The sequence below is a fragment of the Oenanthe melanoleuca genome, chromosome 9 (assembly GCF_029582105.1).
Source record: "Oenanthe melanoleuca isolate GR-GAL-2019-014 chromosome 9, OMel1.0, whole genome shotgun sequence".
In the NCBI taxonomy this organism is placed as follows: Eukaryota; Metazoa; Chordata; class Aves; order Passeriformes; family Muscicapidae; genus Oenanthe; species Oenanthe melanoleuca.
This window is the reverse complement of record NC_079343.1, coordinates 9,660,299-9,682,289: the sequence shown is the minus strand read 5'-3', so window position 1 is coordinate 9,682,289 and position 21,991 is coordinate 9,660,299. Positions and strand designations below refer to the sequence as shown.

The 21,991-nt window shown below is 39.9% G+C and overlaps 1 protein-coding gene across 1 annotated transcript in view; it reads left to right on the top strand.

Moving 5' to 3' along the window:
- Positions 1-21,991, top strand: part of SPHKAP (SPHK1 interactor, AKAP domain containing) — a 64,031-nt gene that overhangs the window by 19,442 nt on the left and 22,598 nt on the right. The window contains exon 3 of the mRNA XM_056499266.1: positions 4,610-4,720. Coding sequence (XP_056355241.1) covers positions 4,610-4,720 — 111 coding nt within the window. The remainder of the gene's footprint in view (positions 1-4,609; positions 4,721-21,991) is intronic.

Genomic DNA, 21,991 nt, shown 5'->3' with positions numbered 1-21,991 from the left:
TGCCTTTACAAAAAAAGGCTCCTGCTTGGTCACCTTCAGAAGCATCACTTTATTTTAAAGGGTAGCCTGTATCACATGGTTGAGGGCTGCATCACCTGTCCAATCCCATACATTTGATCTGTTCATTTTAAAACAAGTCCATTTTATGACTGTTATCACACTAAAAGAAGTTGTTCACTTCTGACAATAGTTCTGACAAACAGCAGGATATTTTGGGCTTCTTTACACCATTGCCAGAGAAAGTTTACCTTGTGTATGTGTGGAAAAGGAAGAATTCTCTTCTAGCCTGTGTTAGGTGATTTTGAAGTTAAATATGTAATTGGTGGAACCAGCTGAGAGCCATAAGGAACCATGTGAGATGTAGCCAGTTACTACACAGACCAACCTAAACAAATGCAGAAGATGAGCCCCTTGATATCTCGTTTTATTCTGTATGTCCCACTTTCCTATCTTTTTTTGATGAGTAGTAATTAACCAAAGCAATTAAGATGTTCAGTCACGAAGATGCAGATGTTTCATTTGTGGAGCAGAACCTTTTTAATGCTGTCTTGGTTATAGATATTTACTGTATTTTAATGCCTTGTGATCTAAATCAGGGAGCAGGAAGCTGTTACACTAAACTCATATGCAGTATTTTCCTCTGGGAAAGAGTGACTTTTCTAATCCACACTCTGCTAGAGGCTGATTTAGTTCATTGATTCACAACACACTGAGTAATGCTGACGGCTGAGTCTCTAGATGAGAGTGGAAAACTTTTTTTTAGAACCATGAATTACTGCTGATTTCACATTTAGTGCATGATGCAGATTCATCCTGAATTATTTTCTGAGTGTGATGGTCCTGCTCCAAACCAGATATACAGCAGTATGTAGTGTGTGCAGCTGTCACAAGTATGGTCAATGAATCAAATTCTGCTTTCAGTTTTCAGCTGATAGCAAAAATCCTAACAATGTGTCAGTGGGATTTGCCCTGCACTTGTCTTAATTAAATAAGAATGAAGAGAAGTAAGTACAAGACAGGAGGATGAAATTTTGGAAAGTGATACTGTTTTAGTTTTCTTGCCATTTGATACAGATCACCTCAGTGTATTTTTTAAAAAATATTTAAATACAGGAAAATCAGTGGTAATATGCTGGTAGAGATAACAACACCAGTTCTCACATTGTTTTTGATTAATTAACTAGCTCTGTTAATTTAGATCAACTCCTTCAAGCTCATTCACTTCTGATCATAGCAGTCATATATTATTTTATTATAAGGACCTCAGTATGTTCCTTTAAAAGCATTAATATCCCATCAAGTTTTCATGCATGTGCAAACTCCCACTTTGTCTAAACACATGAATCTGTTTAACAGGGAGAATTGCCTTACAATAGCAAGAGGCTGTAAGAAATGTTCCATTTATTCTTACCAAATGTGTGTCTTTGTCCACAATAATACTGTCTATTACCAAAGAAATATGCCCAAAAGTTCACATGGCTTCCAGAGATACATTTTTGCACAGCAGGTGTGTGTAACCCTGCCTGTTATCAGCATTGCAGGGTGGCCCAAATTATCTTTCCTCCACAAGTACTGATGGGAAAGCTCTGAGCAATATCATGTCTATAATGGTCCTAATGCAAGAACTTGTATTTCATAAGATGGAGTTTAACCTGATCCAAGCTCTACCCCTCACTCCTGCCACCAGTGACTCAGATGTCCCCTCCATGTCCTGAGCACCACTGAGCCCTGTGTAAAACCAGACCATGTGCAAGGACACCTCTGGCACACGTTCCTGCATTCCCCATTCCCACAGGGCTCTTTTTGGAGCAGTTTCTGGAGCCTTTCCAGATGATTTTGAGCCAGCTTCTGTTCCTTAGATCTGACCAGCTGACCTCTGCCAGCTTCTGCTGTGTGGATTCAAATGGTTTTATTTTTTTTCACCTGTCTTTTTCAAATCCAAATTGTTGTGAATTATTTTCTGCAACCTCCAGTATTAAAAATGTTACACCTATTCACCCCTCTTCACACTTCTGGATACATCCTCAAGAGTGTGTGGAGAACTCCTTACACACAGGATTGCAGAATCTGACCCAGGGAAAACATAATCTTGCTAATGGTGTTCATCTGCTTGAGCTTACTTAGAAATCACATGCTCTCCAAAACTTCCATGTAGTAATTTCTACCCTTGACTTCAAAGTCTGTTATGAAAAGTTGCATACAAAAATTTAAATACAATATAAAGCCTTGGAGCTCATTTACCACCCTGGAGTGACTCAGGCTTGGCAACGATGACCTGACCTGACCAGACCAAAACATTTGTTCAGGAGAGTTATTCCTCTGCAGCTGCTTTCCTGGTATTTGCTTCCTGATAAAAACATCCTCTGAAAGAAAGGTAAAGCTGCCAAGGGTCATCCCACAGGAGACAAAGTGGGTGAAGTGTGGACTGCCCAGCCCATTTCATGGCTTTACATGTACAGTGTACATCTGCCATGATGGAGCTGCTCTGAAATCTACACCAGGTCCTGAGACAAAGACGAGCAGCACCGAGGATACCTACAGTTTGTTTCTGCCTGAAAAACTTCTGCCTGTCACAGTTTCTCAGAAACTGTCAGAGGTTTGGGAAAGAAAGATCTAAAGTGATTAAGGCTGAAGAAAAATTAACTGTGATCTTTAAGGAAATGAAACAAGATATCTTAATCATATATATATATGAGTATGTGTGTTTGTGTATGTTCAATTCTATGCTGTCTTCATAAAGCCTCAGAGAATGGTAATTTTTCAGAAAGAGCAAAAGGATGCTTAATTCTAGATTTTACCAACCAGTTCATAATTCCAGATTTCCTCAAAAAAATAACCAAACCCACACAATAGTTTATTACACTAACAGGAAATTGTTTCTTTGGGATATGGAGTATATTATTTTCCCCATCTAATCTCAGAGTTAGTTATGATGGCAGGAATGTTTTTGCACTGAGATGGGAGGTTATAAAATTTATTGAGTGCAGAGTGGTTGCACTGGTAAACAAGATGAGCTAGCAGCCCCCAGGAAGAGCTGCTGTTCATGTGAAGCATTCATGAGCCTTTGGCATTCGTAGAAGAAAGTCTTTGGGCACAGTACTTCCTGTGAACCTTAAATTTGTGTTTTAAAACTCTTTAGAAGAAAACCCATAGCAGGGCTGGTGTACTGAGAAACAGCCACAAAGGTGGAAAGTCTCTGTGGAGGGCACCAAAAAAGGGCACTGAAGCAATCCAAGCTCAGGGCTTGTGGTGTTGCCCATTACCTCCTCATCCCTCTCCTGCTGACTTTTATTCAGAAACCAGTATAATACAGGGAGTGAAATATTAACTGTGTAACTGACTTTCTACCAGAAAGATAAAACTGAGAGTGGGTGTTGGTCTGTGGGTGGTAATAAGCTTACTTCTGGATGCCCCCAAGTATTAGAAAAATGTGTCAGCTGGCCAGATGAGCTTTCCACAGTCATTCATCTTCCCTGAGAAGTGAGAAGGACTCACAAGTTATTCTCACTTCTCTTCCTAAGGAAGGGATCTAGGCTTGGAGATCAAGTGTTCTTAAAGTAGGACGAATGTGTGTCAATACAAAACATGCAGTCAAGTAAAGTACTGTAGATAGATTTTCTTTCCCTAGGTATAGCAACAAATTTATATTTTTAAATATCATTATTAAAAGTCCGAAAATAAGAGTACAGGCTATTTCTATGTATTAGAAGAATTGCAAGAAGTACAAATATAAAATATACATCTATTTCACAAACATACTTCTTAACATTGCTGCCTAGGGAAGATGATAAGCCATAGAAAATGTTCTGTAAGTAGCACCAATGGTGCAGCAAGATTTTTCCTGCTGTTCCCTGGCTGTTTTGAAGATACTAATGGTCTCTCTTTTTCATGGTAGAATATTAGTACAGAGGCAGAAAGTAAAGAATTCAGTTTTGCAAACTGGCTTTGGCTCTTTAAAGTCTACAGATCTCTGTAGCCCCATTTTGATTTTGTTTGAATGGAGGCTGTGGCACAGGCTGTAGGGCTGAGTCAACACAGAGATTAAACCCAAAGTTTTGGTCTCAGGGTGCTGACTGGCCTCAGGACTCATTACAGAAGGACCAAAGTACTAAAGCTTCTCAAAAAACAGAAAAACTTGTTTAAGGAGTTTGGAGCCTTGGAAGTCCTGAAATGAGGCTGCTGACAGACTGAGTTGATCGACTGTGGGGAGAGATACAGTCAGTCATAAAGGCTGCTGTGTACTCTGGTGTAATTGAATAATTGGTTTTCCTAACAAGTCTGTTTGTCACTTTAACAGAGAACAAAACTCATAGCAATGTTTTCCAATAAAAATACGGGGTTTGGGCATTTCCTTCAAATGTCTATCTCCAAGGACTCTCAGTTCTGGAAGAAAACAGGCTCATACTTTAGGGGATATGTAAGTGATGTGACTAAAGGTGCAGAAATGGACAGGTCCAAACCAAACAGGTCTGTCTTGTCCATCTTTCTCCCACCAATTTTGTCAACCAAATTTCCATTGAGTTACAACAGTAAGGTTCAGGCCCCCAAAGCACAATAGCGCTCAGAAAAAAATTGTAATTATTTTAACTATTTTTAACTATTTTAACAGATTCTCTGCAGTAACAGTCTGCTAGAATCAACAGACTACTGGCTGCAGAATCAGAGGACACCATGCCAAATTGGCTTTCTGGAAGACAAGTCGGAAAGCAACTGTGCTTCAGTAAGTACTCACTGCCATCTCCTCTGGAGAAAAGTTCCTTCACAGTTATTGGGTAGAGTGTGGGGCTGACAGCAGTGCATGGTAAACTAAAAAAGTCTGTAATTTCCAGCCTTCTTGTAAAAGCAGACTCATAAACTAAAAATACAGATTTCTATACAGAGCACATTAATATAGACTGCTGCAGAGGTTTCCCCACATTTGGCTTTCAGACTTGGATGGCTCTCTGTATTTTTTTATGGTCATAATCTGCAGCTCTCAAGAGAGAAAAATAAGCCAAAGAGAAAATGATTCCAAACCATAACTTGTCAAGTGGCAGGTGAAGAGCAGATGTTTAAAAGGCTGCTCAATGTTCCTGAAGGCAGAGAGACACAATTAAGGAGAAAAAGCTCTTTCCATGTTAGATGAGGGGAAGCTGCTGAAGAACTCAAAGCAGAATTATTTTGCACTTGAAATTAAATTTCAATCTCATTATTGTGGGTTATAATGCCATTAAGATCAGCTTTTGTTTAACAATGTGCATGAAGAAATAGGAGTTATGTTGCTTTATAAACTATCTACATGAAACTGGATGGAAATACATAGCTGTGTTTTTAATAGTTTTTTACTTGATGGAGGAGTCAGAAGAGCAGGTCTTTCCTCAGAATCCTCTTTGAATGCAATTCCCTGGTGTCAGTGAGAAAGAAGGGCTTTAGAAAAGATCAGCTTTATCTCAAATAAGCACTGCCTGTGCTGCACACAGCCTAAAGACCAGCTGAGGGCTCTCATGGAGTCTGCTGGGATTCCCTCAAGGATGTGGACACAGCTCCAGCCGATGAGCCCAGGCTGCTGCTGCCAGGAAACTGAGTCTCCATCCCACGGGCAGTGCAGAGTGCCTGGGAGCAGGGGTGACACTGCAGTGGCACTGCAGTCCTGACATTCAGGAATATGGCCAGAGGTTATTGGGCTTAATTCAGTCATACCAAGCAGTGGTTCACCAGTTTGCACAAGACAGAGTGAGAAAACACACAACCTAATCTCAGTGTGCAAAGGGAGCAGCCTTGCAAGGTGAGAGCCTGAACACATTCTTAACCATCTTCGTCAGGCAGATTATCTGTGGGATCCTTGTTTTTTCATATAGGAAGGGATTACTTTTAATGCAAAACATATTGACTACAGTCACTTAATTTTACTATTTAGTATTCAATATCCTAAAAATATGGTTTATTTCCTTAGAGGAAATTATCTCAAATAATAATATAAGAATTAATTATGGTTTGCTTTTTGACCTGTTGAGCTTTGATCTTTTGCTCAATTTTCCACAGAAGCTTAGAGGAAATTATATTTATCTCTGATAGATTGGATATACCAAGCAAGGATAAGTTGTTACAGAAAGATTATGCCATCACTACCCTCCCTATTTCAGGCAACATTTTCTGATTTTGCCATGCTGTCTGCTTTGAACTGCCTCAAAGAGCTTTTTCTTCTACACCAGTATTGTAAGGGGGCTTTTTATCTTTGGAGGATATTTGTCTAATTGCTACACATTTCATTAAACTTACTTCAATTAACATTGGTACTGTTTAGCAGCAGTTTACCACTGAGATTAGGATACATAGTTTCCTGCTAATATAATCAGGTAGTATTTTGAAGGTAGTTTAATTATGCATGTCTGGATGAAAACTCTATCAAAATGCACCTAATAGAATAAAATACATGGATTTGTGAGACATAATCATGCATAAGCTCCACACAGTGATCTATAAATGCACTTAAAATTTCTATAATGCAACATTCTTCTTACTCCATGGAGTGACCTCATAAAATAGAAGTAGTTTCACATAAAAATATATTTTTGCTTAGTCCACTATTTATAGTTTTCTTCTAGCACTGGACTTTCCTAAAGCACAGTCTCTTCATCTTGCACACAGAAATGTCAGTTATGACTTTATCCTAGCAGTTGCTAAGATTTAACACTTTTCTTCACAATGCTTCTGCAGCATCTCCATGTTTAAGGTGGTACTGCCACACTGCTCAAGATGTATCTTGATTTTCTTTTAGGAATTCTTCATGAACATAGTCATGAAAATGTTATTTAGGAAAAAATCAGGATACAAAAATGAATAAAGAAAAAAAGGCACTATAGTCCTTCAAGATATTTGGCATTCATTGGTTCAAGACGCTTATAAGTGAATTTTCAATAAATTCTTTGGCCTTTCATGCTCCAGGCCAGTAAAAAGCCATTAGAAATTGTATTTGCACTGAAAAAAAATTCTCTCAAAATGCACCCAGACTTCAATGGTCTCCCCACAAAAAATCATCACACCCCATCACTCTTTTCATGACCATCCTGTCCCAACACAGAGGCTGGGAAAAAGAAATTCCCACTCCACACACCTAACAAGGAATTTTCCTTGAGGAACCACTTCCACTGATGTAGGAAGGAAGAACCTCTCCTTCCCAAGCCTTTTTGTGAGGGACAGTGGATTCCCATACTGCCAGAAATCCTGCAAACTCCTTGTCAAATATGGAAAAGCAGAAACTTTACACCCCTACATGGCAGTGATAGGTATGGAAGGTGGAAAATACCTGCTGTTCAATTAAAACAAAGCACTAAGAAATAGTGCTTATTTCTTACCTAGCATAACAAGATAACACTTCTTAAAGAGTAAGAATGTGACAAGGGCTTATTTTGAATTGTTTTGTATCTCCTTAAAGCTGAGAAAAAAACTGGATTTTCGGGCAGATGAATGAGACAACAGTTTCAATAATGCATTAAAGGTTTTGAAACATTCTTGAAATAGTCCAGCAGCTTTTCCATTTGCAAGTGCTCCTACTCTGTAACTACAGAAATGCTCACTCCAGAATGCTGCTTGCAGGGATGTAAGTGATGCAGGATGCATGCATAGACACAGGCAGTGGTCTGTGTTTGGGAAGTGCTCTGATGATGGTGATGGTGGTGCAAGCACAAAGGAAAGTGGAGGACATGACTGGGGGAGTGGGGCAGTGGAGGCAGCAGCAACCACTGGGTGGGCTCATGCCACATGGAAGAACCCTAATGCATCTGCAGCACAGAAAGAGAAAGGATTACAGCTGAGGGTGTAATCTGGTTATTTTAGTGCAGAACATACCCAACCTAGGAGACAAACTTGGGCTTTTCAAAGAAGGGGAGCAATGCTTCACCTTAGTGAAGAGAGAAAGTGAGAGAGAAACCAGATCATTACCAAAGCAAACAGGTGATGTGATGATGGACCACATGGTCTGTGGTGTCTCTGATAACTGAGATAGTGAAGAATGTCACTTTGCTGCCCTAGCAGGTATTTCAGCATTATCATTTTCATTGCAGTTTAGCCATCAAGCTTTCAGACAGCTTCAGGAGGAGGTTAAGGATGCCATTATGCACTAATTTGTGCTGGTCAAATCAGGGCTTCTGTGGTCTCATCTCCTCCTCCAGCTCCTGCTCCATCTCATTTACTGCCCTGGCATTTGTACAAGTCTGTAGTAAATCATTTGAGAGAGAAAAGTGACTATGAAATTAAGAAATTAGTTTTTCTAGCCAAGTCTTCCTTGAATCATCTCACCATATTGTGAGATAAATGCCAGTGCTCACTCAGGGGATGGAACAAAAACATCCAGGAAACAGTTCCCACAAATTAATTCAAACTGAATGATAACATATGCAAAAAGGAAAAATCTTTGGCAAGGTGTATCTTGATGATACAAAGGACAGCAGCTTTCACTTGAATTAAAATAGATTATGAGTGGTTTTCATTATTTTCTTCACTCAAGACTTTTTAAAGATACAGCACTACATATCTTTTGGTGTTTAGATACAAATACACAGATTTAATTTTTTTTTTGCATCAATCCTTGATACTAGTTTACTTCCAGGTACCTTGCTAGCAGTAGTGCAGACACTGTCAGGAACATTTTCTATCCCTTAGTCAGGGCCCCTCTATCCAATATGTTCTTCAGAGTGTCCAAAGAATGAGAGCATGCCCTCACTGAAGAGTGATGGTGTGGTCTTACAGGAGCTCAGAAAGGATTATTCCCAGGACCAGTAGTCAACAAGGCTTTTTACACAGGCAAGCACAGAAGTGCAAACTTGAATCCCAAAGGAGGAGATTTTTGTTTGTTGGCTGGTTTTATACAAAGCCATGTTTCTGAATAGTGACCATGCACAGCTGGAACTGGTGCTGTGTTTTACTGTGTTTGAATGAAGTTTTACAGTTGCTAGCAAACATAGCAAAGCCCTCTTTTCCTGCCTAAAACCACCAGACCTATGTACTAAGACCTTTTTCCTCCCTCAGGAGATTGCTTGCACACCTCAGCACTGTGTCATAGACAGGGAATTACAAGGGTGTTTATTGTACCTTTCACTCCATAATTACTCTACCATCTTCAGGAACAGCATTGTCTCTTTCAGAAATCAAAATCCATCCGTTGCTTTCCAGATCCAAACCATAATTACTGGAGATATTTTTAGGTTTAAGTCTCATCTTCCTATTCAGCTTGACGATACCTTAATTACATCCTGACAAGGTGCAGGAATCAACAGCAGCAGGCTGAATCGTGGCACTGAGTTGTAGTCCTTTCTCAGGCATGTGTGGGTGTTCATGCTGCTGTGGTAAGGAACTGCACCTCCAGAGAGCCCCTCTCTGCCTTGCACAGAGGAATAAATAAAACCCCTCCTCTTCACCAGTTGCTCTCTGCCTTATGGAGCCCAGTGCAGGCAGACTGAGCACTTGCTTTAGAGACCATGAAAGGATTACTTGTATCATCTGTAAAATATGTTTTTCACTTTCTGCTCTTGTACATACTTGGCTCTGAAAAATATATCTTCACATATGAGCTAATGTTAAGACAGAATTAAAATATGCCCTTAAAGGGTGGCACTTCCACATTTTCAGTACCACACATATATCGTAGAGCAGTCAAAAGCTGCCTCATGAATTTCAGAATGTGGAAGATTGGCAATAGATTTTCTTCTCTTTCCTGTCACTTCAGACTTGGGGCAGTCTTTAATCTTCTGTCTAGATCTGCCATGTTCTTTCCTGTCCCTCCATGGCAGTCTCACACTGCAGTGGTTTTCTGTCTGTGCTTAAGAGAAGCAGATGCTTAACCTTACTCTGGCAAAGCTGTAAATAGGCACTGGGAGCATCAAGCGTGGCACTGCAGCTGTATCCTCTCCAGCATTCCACTCTGGCATATTCTCAGTGCCTCCATGACCTGCTTTATCATTAAATGAGATTCCTGTGCTACCTCCAGAGTGGACATCTGTGACTGTGCTGCTGTTAAAACCACAGGCTCCCTCTAACATGAATTGCAGGCTGAGGTTCACAGAAATTTGTTAAACATTAAGTATACAGGGCACTGGAGAGAGGAGATGGTGCATGTGACATAAATACTTATTGGAATATTTTCTCTAAGTTGTAAGTGGCAATTAATTACATCAAACCCAAAGGAATAAGCTTTAATGGGAAGAAAATATTCACAGCTGGTTTTGAAGCAATGGATTATGAAGAGATAACTTGGAAAGATTCATTAATGCAGCCCAGCCATTAAAATAGGGATAGTCTCTAAAATATCAAGAACCATAAATCCACCAAGTCATTTGAGATAAGCACCTTCTGAAGAATAATTTGGATTAAATTTCAAACACATTACTGCTAAAAATGCTGGAAGGAGAACATTATAACACATCCTTATGACAACATATAAGATGTACCTAAAAGAGAATTGTGGCTGGGCTGGGGAGATGAGGGAAAGTCATATCAGGACCTTATTTAGGTGAGTGTGAGTGACTCACTGGAGATGCACTCAGTTGTCTGCTTTTGGAAATACTCCATTAGGACCTGCCAGAAGAGTGTTTGGAAACCTCATCTCATGTTAGATAGCAATTGTGCAGCTCACAGGACAGATTTTTACATGGAAACTGAAAGGGGTAATGTGGCTTTTGTGGCCATCCCAATGAAAATATAGGACATGAAGGGGAAAAGGGCTTCCTCCACTCACAGCTGGAGATGGAAATTGCCTCTCATTAATCATGCAAAGGGCCATACAACAGAAGGAAAGCCCAGATCTCAATTCAAGTTGATGTTTCCTCAACCTGCCTTGCATCCTGCTGTAATTTTGGGCAGAGAAACTGTCGGTAGAGTGCCATGGTCCTACTTTGACACAAATGGATTTTTTTATGGTAGCCTGATCTGACTTTGGTGAGATAAGGAAGGTACCACTGTGTACCACTGAGGGATACCTGTCATGAAGCCTCTTGAGTTACTTGTAGTACAGAAGATGGGCCTGAGCTGCTTCATGCTCTGAGGTTACCACTGTGTGCAGGGCTGCAGGTAATTTTCTTCACAGTGACTGGTGTGGGGCTGTGTTCTGGATTCCTGCTGAACACAGGGTTGATAATAGAGAGGTGCTTTTACTACTCCTGAGCAGGGCTTGCACAGAGTCAAGTCCTTTTGCCCCACCAGTGAGTTTACTGGGGTGCACAGCAGGCTGGGACAGCAGCTGGCTCAAGGGATGTTCCATAGATGTGACATTGTGCTCAGCACAGAAGGCAGGGGGGACAAGGAGAAAGAGGGGACAGAAATTCTCCCACCTGTATAATACTGCTGCCTCACATTTTCATTCATGCAAATCCTTTTATGAGCAGCTACAGGGCATATTGAGTACTTCCAAACTAATATTTTAATTTCTACATTTCACAGCTGGTTCCTCTGCCAGAATCATTTTGGCAAGCATGGAAATTAATGCAAGACAAGCATTGCATCCAAATGCTAATGGATGATTAGCTCTGTCTTCTAGAAACTTTTTTTTTAAATTCTGAGTCACTATCAGACTATTTCAAACACCTCATATAAGACATATTCCAGTGCAAGGTCCCCTTTAACCATTTCAATATAAAAGGTCAGATTTTACCATGCATGGAGGAGAGAGCTGCATCTCTCCTTCCCAGTCTCCTATCTACTGAAAATGGGCACTCTGCATATTAGTGATAACTACTAATGACCCCAAAAAAAGAAGTGATGAGAGCCAATGGCAGTGAAAATAGTTGGCAGAATTTGTTCAGTGGAGGAAGGGAAATTGTAATCTAAAAACAAATACCTGCAACAGGAAAGCAACATCTGGTTATTTTCAGTTTCCTTCTTTCTTATAATATTGCAGATCTTCACAAAAATATGTCAATCCTTAAAGCACTATATGCTATATACACTCTATGTACTTCTTCAGTAGATATTTATCTGTATGCTCAGGAAAAGGAGGCATTTTTGGAAGTTACCTGTATGCATTCTTACATCCCAAGACAGCACACCAATTCAAAAACAAGGCATGAAACAAAATCCTGCCTGCTTCCCAAAACTACTCTGAGGTGGAGTAATAGAAGGCAAAATAATAGTAATGATTAAATAACAAAAAAAGTGGGAGAACACTCTGAAGGAACACTGTGAATAACATTACCTGAAACCCACACATTTCAGCTAGCAGTTTGTTAATGGCTGAGATCTCTCTTTTCCAGAAATTGTAAGAGAGTCTTTTCCATTACATGCATTATAATGGCAGTGTCACAAGCCTCACTGCTCTGCATGAAGGCATTTTAAAGCCTGCTATAAACCAGAAGGAAGATGAATGAAGATGACATGTTGGGCATTATGAAACCATATGCAAAAGAAAGCCATGTGCACACTCCTGCTTCAGATAATCCTCATTTCCTCTTCATTAGTGTCTGTGTGACTGCACAGTTAAATCTTTAAATGGCTGAGGAGTCTGAGTGGGTCTGAGTGGGTGCAGGAGCCGTGTGCCCCCAGGCAGGGTGTGACTGCTCTGCTCCAGCTGGGGTGCTGCTGGCTGTGGCAGCAGAGCTCCTCCTGGTGAAATGAGCAGTTCTTTAGCACACACATAAGCACAGAAGCCCTGTGACACTGTGGGAGCTTGAACAACATAGCAGGGTGGAAGTTCTTCTGCACAGCTTTGTGCTCTTAGCATGGAGCCTTAGCTTCCACTGTAGGGTGCACCCAGCTGCAGCTGTGTTCTGTCACAGGTGCTCCCCAGTCCAAAGAGCTTCTGTCAGCACCTTGTGGAGACCAATGGTGTGTCATGTGCCCTGTGAGCTGAAAGATGCACTGCAGCTGTCCATGCAGGATCTGTAAGTTAGAGAACTGAAATCACCGCCCATTTCAGGGTCACTGAAATTACCAAAAACCCTCCTTACTGTACTGCAGGAACCCAGCTCAGACTGACATTTCCAGCTCCTTTTCCAAAAAGATCCAATCCTCAAGTAAATGCCAATATTTCTCATCTCTTTGGTCTTCTGCAAAGACTGGGAACTACAGAGGCCCAGCCTTTAATCATCACTGTAGGAGTTCTTTCTGTAGTTTGAGTCTGCAGGTTTAGGATGATCATGAAGAAGGCAGATATTTTCCTGGTAGAAGCTTGTCTAGGCAAAGAAGTTCAAACCACAATGCTTTTCTGATTACCAGCTTCACTATTTCAGATAAAAGAAGTGGAAAGTTAGAAGATTCTTGTTTTATTCCAGGGTTTGTTTTAAACCCCTCAGAAGTGTTATTCAGCTATTTTTTTCTCCAACTGTGTATGCAACTAAGTATGTGGAACAAACAACTATTTTTTTTTAATTGCAAAGCTTAAAAATAGTAATGATAAAGCTAATAATCCAACTGACTCATGGACTGATCTTTATTTCTGTCAGCTGCTATGTAATTTAGTAGAGAAACATCTCTGATTGCAGCAGCTCTATGGTCTGGCTCTGGGATTGCAGAGTTTGTGAGGATGGGTTAGTTTGCAGAAGTACAGGCACTTCTGCCTGACACATAGGGATTAGGGATGGATTCCATAATTCTGATGCCACAGCCACCTCCTCCAGATTGTAGCAGATGTTTAATTGAAACATTCCATGCTCTTTTTAACTGACAGTATATAAATGTGGGTAGTCATATTTTTTAAGTAATTTTTTCTAGGTGTATGGGAAGAATTAGTATCAAATCCACCAAAATTAATTTTCCCACTTAAAATCACTTTATTTACTATGAGAGTTTAAAGAATTTTCCTATTTGCTTCTTGAACAGTTTATTTGGGTAAGCTCAGTCTTTCCAAATCCACACATGCATCCTTTTTGTTTTTTACTTCCCTCAAGAATTCTGTGAGAGGAACTTATTTAGCTTTACCATTTCATACTGAATTCAGGAATTCAGTAAAACAGACCTTGACTGGGGAAGGACCTAAATCTGTCAAAAAATACATTTGATTAGGCAAAACATTATCTCAAAACAGCTGTGGGTTTGTGTGAATAAAAATAATTAGACAAACCAGTTGAATTAGATTTAAATTAGTTTGATTAGGTTTTTTTAAAGAATCAAGAGAACACCTGGGATTGCAGCCTCTGTAAAGATGCATGATTAGAGTTTCTGGTTGCTTGTTTACCAACAGAAATAATTTCAGGCTCAAGTAAAGTAGTGACTTTTGAGCTTACTGGATGATATCTGTCTAATTTGACAATAGGCCAGAGGTTCCAGAGCCAGAGTTCCTACAGGTTTCATGAATACAGATAAACTGAGGGATTTAAGGCTGTGAACTCAAACCTTCCTTATACAACAGAGAAACCAGACAGGGCTACACTTTAATGAAAGTCTACTGAGAGGAGAGTGGCCAGGGCAGAGCTTACACATCAACATGTGAAGAGTTAACCTTAAGATGGTAATGCACAGATAAGCAGACTCTTCTAATCTCAGCACTCTCACAGCCAGACAGCCAGCTGTTTTCCAGACTGATTCATAAGCACAAGAACCTGTCCCATTCCTTCTTTTCCAGGTAATCTAGCTGCCTCAGAGCTCTACCTATTTATGATCTGTCTGACAGCTGGGCAGAGCTGCCCTGCAATTTGTAGAGCATGCATGAGCAGACAGATGCTGTGCACGTCCACTGCAGCAGAAACAGGGGTCAGTCCCAAAAGGTTTGGTTAAAAATGACAGAAACCATCACTGTCACCAAACTGTACCCATCCCAAAGCTGTCATTTCTGTTGCTTGTAGCAGTGGTCAGCAGTAGATGGATCTTTTGTATGCTGAATGTAAATTCTGTGAAGGGAAGGGTGAAACAATCCTTTTCAAGGGGAGAAAACAGAATGGTCTTGGATTAAAAATGTAATTTTACGAGCCAGGAAGCAAGAAGGAGAGCTGGGGCCAGGATGGGCCTGGTGAAGAAAAGGAAGAGCTGAGGAAATGATCCAGATCAGTTAGATTTTGCAGTCCTCATTTCTTACAGTGTATAATGGTGCATATTTATCATACAACTGAGCTCAGTCAAAACCCATCATCAGACCTGCATGCTTCCTCCCTTAATTCTCACCCCATCCTCTGAAAAGCAGAGAGAATTTACAGAATGATCTGCTTTTACTGAAGAATTTTTTAATCAGAGGAGAAATGGGAGATGTTTTTCATCTAGAGACAAGTGTTTCTGATCTGCTGGATACAGTCCTGAAATCCCTTCACAGAAAGCTTTGAGATTTATCAGGAAGAGTTTCATAAAGTGTGACAACCATGGAGCTGCTGGTTTTCCCTGCTGCCCTGCAAAGTGCCACCTCCCCCTTCCTTCTTCCCCCCAGTGTAGTCCAGAACAAGAGGCACCTAAGACTGGGAGACTGCAAAATATAGACCTGCTCCACTGTGTGAAAAACAGAACAAAAATCAGATATATGGCCTGAGCTATTATGCATGCTAATATTTTACTTAAAAGATGGGGGAGTTTGGAACATAATGTGTATTATAATTAAGTGATAAGTATAATTAGAGTAACAGAGGCAAGTAAGGAAGAACCAGCTCAGTCCAAAACCTCAAAACCAAATACACTGTTCCACATACTGGTGTTTTAGCTGCTGATCTGAGACCTGTATCTAGTTGTATAATGCACAATTGACTCTTTCTATCTGCTGATAGCTCCACTTGCACCTTGATAATTCCTGCTCATCCTGACACCCCAGAGACCTGGAGCAGGCAGAACCTGAGTCTGATCATCTCTCACAGGCTCTGCTATAGAATATTTTCACTTGACATCTTTGTTTAGCAAAACCATTTGCATTTTTTAATTAGGCTTAGCCACATTGACTTCCTCATCTTTCACAAGTACTGAAAAATCCTGTAGAGCACCACAGAACAGTTTGCTGTGCACAGATAAGCAGAATGGATTTAAGTGCTTATAATGCTTTAATCTCATTTTTAGCTTCTGCGGGTCACACAAATGTCTTTGAGAAAAATAATTGATTTTTATAGTAGTTCAGAGCCATGTACCAAATAAAATATCTAGGTGTGTTAAAGACATTAAGAAAATACTCAACTGTCCCAGAAATCTGAGCATTCATTTAGTAATGTGCCATCAATATTCTGTTTTCTGGAAATCAAACATCATCATAATTTCCTGCTTCAGTTGCTTATAGGATCAAAGAATTCATCAGTTTGGCTTTGCAGACTGCAGGCAGTTGTATTTCTTGGCTTACCAAAAGCAGCCTGGGCAGAGACTGCCAAGGCAATCAGGATTGGGGCTGCAGGGAGTCAGTCTTTCACCTTGGTTTCATTGTTAAATGGCTTGTTTTTCAAAACCATTGAATAGTTTGTGTTCTTTTGTGCATTTGGGACAGTGTTTTTAGCCAGTGATGGTTTCAGTCATTTTAAACAAAACCTTTTGGGATTTACCTCTGTTTCTGTGAATTGTTTAGCAGAGTCTGGCCTATAATTAACCACAACAGTTAAAGCTTTATTGCATCACTGCATTTTGGTGATTTAAAGTTTGAACAGTTTCTATGAAATCTTTTCCCTGGAAGTGTCTAAAATTCAGAAGTCCTGTGTTCAGTAACAGGCCCACCCTGCTGATCAGGGGGGCAGAGGAGGCAGGAAAAGGATAAAGTGCAGGACCAGCTTCTGAGCACCCCACAAACTGATTTCAAGTTACTACTTATTATTTTCCTCATGAACAAATTCTCCTTTAAAATAACACTTCCTGCAACGGTCTGATGGAACCATAATTTTTCCATGCCAATAATTTTCAAATACAGGAAATGGAAAAAGTCAAGATTAACTTGAACAAAGCTAAATGATGGTCTCAATTATGGTTTATTGGTTTATATTCATCTTTTCTTTTTTTATTTGGACTTGCCTTGAAATCAGATCTGTTAACTGTCACAGCTATATTATCTAGTCCTCTGAGATTCTATTTAACATTTAAATGGAAACAGAAAGAAAATAAATAAGCATAATAAGACTTACAAAAATATTAAGAAGATTAATGCAGGCATCTAAGATTGTGCAGAAATGTAAATTAACTCTTTAGTCTTGCACAAGCAGTAATACTTTCTATTCATTCTGCAGTAAAAACTCCTTTTGATGCCAGTCTATAAATAAAAGTGACAGAAAAAAAATTAACTTTGTAATATTAATGAGAGACAAGCAAAGGGTAGAAATATTAGGCTGGCTATTGCTCCTGGTCCTGGTGCAATGTGATTTCTGTGAAGGAAGTTTTGCACCCAACATGTGTATATTCCTTGGGGCAGTCAGAGAGTGGTTGATAACAGGATTCCCATCAAATGTAGTGAATTTGCCCAAGAGCCCAAATGTCTGAAGATGCAATCTAGGGAGACTTCTCTGCAAAGCCTGAGTCACAGGGAAAACCTGAGAGCAGCTTTTCAGCACATGAATCAGAATATATTGTAGAATTTATACTGAGAGTTGGAGCCATAGAGGCCTCAAGTATCAGTTATGAAAGTTCTCTTTCAGTAAATAATTGTGGTGAAGCCTCATTATAGCAGCAATCACAGTTGGTGTAAACAATCACCCTCTTCACAAACTGTACTTCACAGTCCTACATTTAAAAGGTGGTAAAGTGTTCTGAATAATAGTGTGTAAGAAACACACCCTGAGAATAAACAAAGCCACAAGCTTCCAAAAAAAGTTTGCAATCAGCCTCCTTTCACACAAGTCCTACCAGACCTAGATGATAAAAAAATTCCTAGGATCTTCAAAACTATTAGTTTCCTTATTAGCTAATAGATGATCTTATGTGACATTTTAGAACATTTATCTAGAAACCATCATTTCACAGCTATTTGGTTTTTATCTTTCTAAAAAATAGTACTTGAAACTCTATTGGGATTACAAGATTTAAGAAATTGTAGTTTTCAAGAATGGAGAGGTCAGTGATTAGGGGACCTTTCAGACAGTATATGTATATATGCTATCAAACATATATATATATATATATATATATGTATGTGTGTGTGTGTGTGTGTGTGTGTATGTATGTTTGTATGTATGTATGTATGTATGTCTACACACACATTTATCTCTATATACACAAGAAGTCCAAGGATTTTTATTTAGCCATCACATTAGCATAAATAAGACAAGTGAAAATACATGCAAAGTTCTATTTGAGAGCTTTGCAGATCAGCATTTTGATAGCCATTAAAACAAATGCTCCTGTCACACCAACTGGCTGTGTGGATACAATCTGCTGGAAAAGGCATTTTATGCCATCCTAATATAAGTCAAAAATATATGAGTGATTCAGGTCATTTTCAAAGAGACAAAGCTCACAGCAAATTTCTGAACAGAATCTGGCACATTGCCTCTCCTTTGATATTTTCTCTGGGTTACAGTTTACTTTGGCTCTCAAGTACAGGGTAAAACAATATTTTTTCCTCAGGCTTTTGCTGACTTCAGCTCCTGAGGGAGCCCATCATGCAGCTGTAGGTTCTCTGAAATAGTCACCATTCCAGTGAGCAATGCCTTGGAGCTGCTCTATTCTGTTACTGTGCTGTGGGGAAATTACAGTGATCTAACCTTTCCAGAGCCAGGAGACTCAGACTTTAGAGCAACTGCATTGTTTTTCTACTTTGCAGAGATGAAATTAGGATGAGAAGGCTCAGAATTCCAAATCTGCCATCCTATCACAGAGTTATTGCTAAGAGCAGAAATTATTGTGGTCAAAGATTCCATTAAACTGTCACAGCAATCACAGTTGATGGAAAATTCAATGACCCTCTTCACAAGCTGTACCTTCACAGTCCTACATTTAAAAAGGCATAAAGTGTTCTGAATAATGGTATATAAGAAACAGCACACACCCTGAGAATAAACAATACCTGCCCAAAATATGGAGAGGAAACAACATGGAAGTAAAATGCCAAGCCTTTAGTATTTCAAAGGACAATGCTAAATAATCAGAATGTCACTGCTCTGGTGTAAGATGCATGTCACTCACAAGCAACAAGGCAAGATGCACAGAAGTGCAGCAAGGTGCATGTTAATTTAAACATTTAAACATGGGAGAGCTGCATGCCTGGTCACCCAAAGCAGGACAGAGAGGACACAGCTGGCTGTCCTGACACAGCTGCCCTTTGCTCCTGCCATGCCCTCTGGTCAGCAGCAGATGGGAGCGTTCAAAGGGAGCAAAATCCCTGCTGAGGACTTGGGGGAGCTCTGTCTGCAAGGGGGGCAGAGTCTGATGCTGCCTTTCCTGCCCTGCAGCTGCAGTTCTCTGCCATGAGCACTGCATTCCTACCAGCACTTCACCTGGTGTTTTACATAAAACTGCCTTCAGTCCTGAGCTTTGCAGTTGCTCACCTTCTCCCATCCCACAGTTGTATCCTGCACATCCCCAAGTTTAGGCATTTACACTGTTTTAACTTGGCACCCAGGAGCTGCCTGCTCAGAACTGCTTTCTCCTGAGATCTCTCCTGGGGCTAATTACTTTTTCACTTCTGTTTGTAGGAAATTAAATATCAGTTTTATGGGCAGATAAAAGAGCAGTCCCAAACAAGTTGTTCCCTCTAAGTGTCTCATGGGGTGTCTGAACTGGCACCTGAGTTGACTCAGTGATGTGTCAGGAAGAGGATGGGAAAAGAAGACTTTGAGATAAAGACTCAATAAGCTCATTTTCTAGACAGCATTTACATCCTGACATACAACCAGGACAGCACAGAACATGGAGAGTTCTACACAGTCCTGCTGCAAATCCAAACATCTGCACAGACATTTAGGCTCAGCTGAGGTGTATGGCACCAAACCCTGCTGGTGACACCTGGGCCAAAGCTGAGGACCAGATGGATGGGTGCAGTGTGGAGTGACAGGGATGAAGTGTGACAGCAGTTTGTGTCACCTGCTTGTAGTCCTGCTACCACTTTGATGGTCTATTTAACTGTGTTGTCCTAATCCAGCTATTGATGGATTAGAAACTAAGAAACAGTGTTTAGGAGTGTCCTCTAGGTTACAAAGTCATGAGCTCACATGTTAGGAAATGGCAGATACACAGTACTCTGATTCTACATAATTTTCCCCCTTTTTTCAGCCTTCCTGTTCACTGAATCAGGCAGCAATACTGCATTGCATAAATGTGGGCATATGAGGTAAAATTCAGGTTGCACAAGCCATCTGTACATAGTTCCCATTTTTGAGTCTTGTCTCTTCAGTTTGACTTCCTTTCTTTTAAAATAGATATTGAAATTTTTGGGAGGGTGGTATAATGTAGATGTATTTGATTTTATGGGGGAAAAAAAGCTCATTCCTGTCACTTGAAGCAAGTGTTGACCTTAGTCCTTTACAGCACAGACCTGTGGCTCTCACTGTGCTTACCAGGTTACTATATCCTTAAGCCATTTGTCAGTGAGGAAAATATACTGTGTTTACTTACATCCTTAAATACTTTATACAAAATAATTTCTTAATATATAGTTCTTTTAAGAAGTGTCTCCATAATTTCTACACCAACTCAAGAGCAGACTTCAGGACTTCACTGATCTATAGAATTTACCCCATGCAGCTCTTACCAGTCTTAGAAATTATCATATAAAATACAGAAGAAGAAGCAAAAACAAAGTTTCTCTATTTTCTTTTTATATCATTCTGGTAAGTAAAGACTTCTTCAAGAGCTCAGCAAGTTAGTGATGATAACCTGCCTGGAACTATCCTAGGAGAAATGCTTGGAGGGTTTGATGAGAGGAAGTTTGGGGCTCAGACCCAAATCTGTGCTATTGATGTACAACAATCTGCACAGTGCAAGAGTTGCTATTTACAGTGTGCCTGTGCATTAAATGGTTTAGGAACCTGCATCCTGCTCTTCAGTGCAGTGGTACATGATCACCAAAAGAACAGCAGTTTTCTCTCTTGAGCAAATGGGATTTCTAAACTTGGAAAAACTACTGAACCAAAAGTAGATACTGGCACCTCCCCGGGAAGTTGTGGGTGACTCTCTCACTGTGTAAAGCCTGAATTTGGGTGGTGCCTTGTTTCCTTTTTGTATTATGCAACACCTTTTAAATTCTGTTGTTTTCTCCCTCCAAAATAAGTATTTCCTGAGACAGAAAAAAAAAAAAAAAAAAGTGATATCTTGAAGTTTCTGTATGGTTTCCAGACAGTAGATCAGTGTAAGTGGAAAGCAGACACATTTTGGAACTGAAAAGGTGTTTGTAGGAAGTCAAGGATGTGAAGTGTAAAGAGGTGGCTGGGAAAGGACTGACATTTAAAGATACCATGATGAGGAGAAGCTTGGGTTACAGCTAAACTAAGCTGCATCTGATAAAAAAAAATAAAAATCCGAATTAAATTGAGGTTAGCAAATCCTGACCTGACCTTGGCTCTTTCTTCATAATTTATGCAGTATTTCCATCCTAAAGATTATTAATTGTTCTCTAGTGTTGTTTTGCCTTGTTTTGATGGAGGTGTCCATGATAATTACTAGAAGTTAATCAAGCAAAGCAAGCTAATGAGAGCTTGAAACTTGTATTGTGTAAGCAGAAAACAGGGAGAGATTTTTCATAATAGATAATTTTCTCTTTGAGCACCACTGGTGAAGTATCTCCAACAAAAGTATCCAACAAAAATATCCTAGAAGGAAGCAGTGGTGCAGAGCAGACCAGGATGGAACTGTAGAGGGAATTTGTGGTTACAGTACCTCCCCATCTAGTCCTGCCTCCTGCTCACAGCAAAGGGAAAAAGCAAATGAGTTTGTCAATGTCTTTCACCAATGTGAAACTGTTTTTTGTTTAAAAACTGCCTATCATTAAAACTGCAAAATCCACAGAACAGGAGATGCTAAAAGACTGCATTGGCTGTGTAGTAAATCAATGTGAATGGAATTTGCCAAGTGTGTTTGGAAGCTGGATTCAGTACTGCTGCAGGTTTTATGGTGCAAGTTCCTTAGGTTCTGAAAATCAAATAAAAAAAATTTTAATAAAAAGATAATGTTACTTAAAATACTAGATATTCCTGCTTGTACTGAGGCTTCTTCT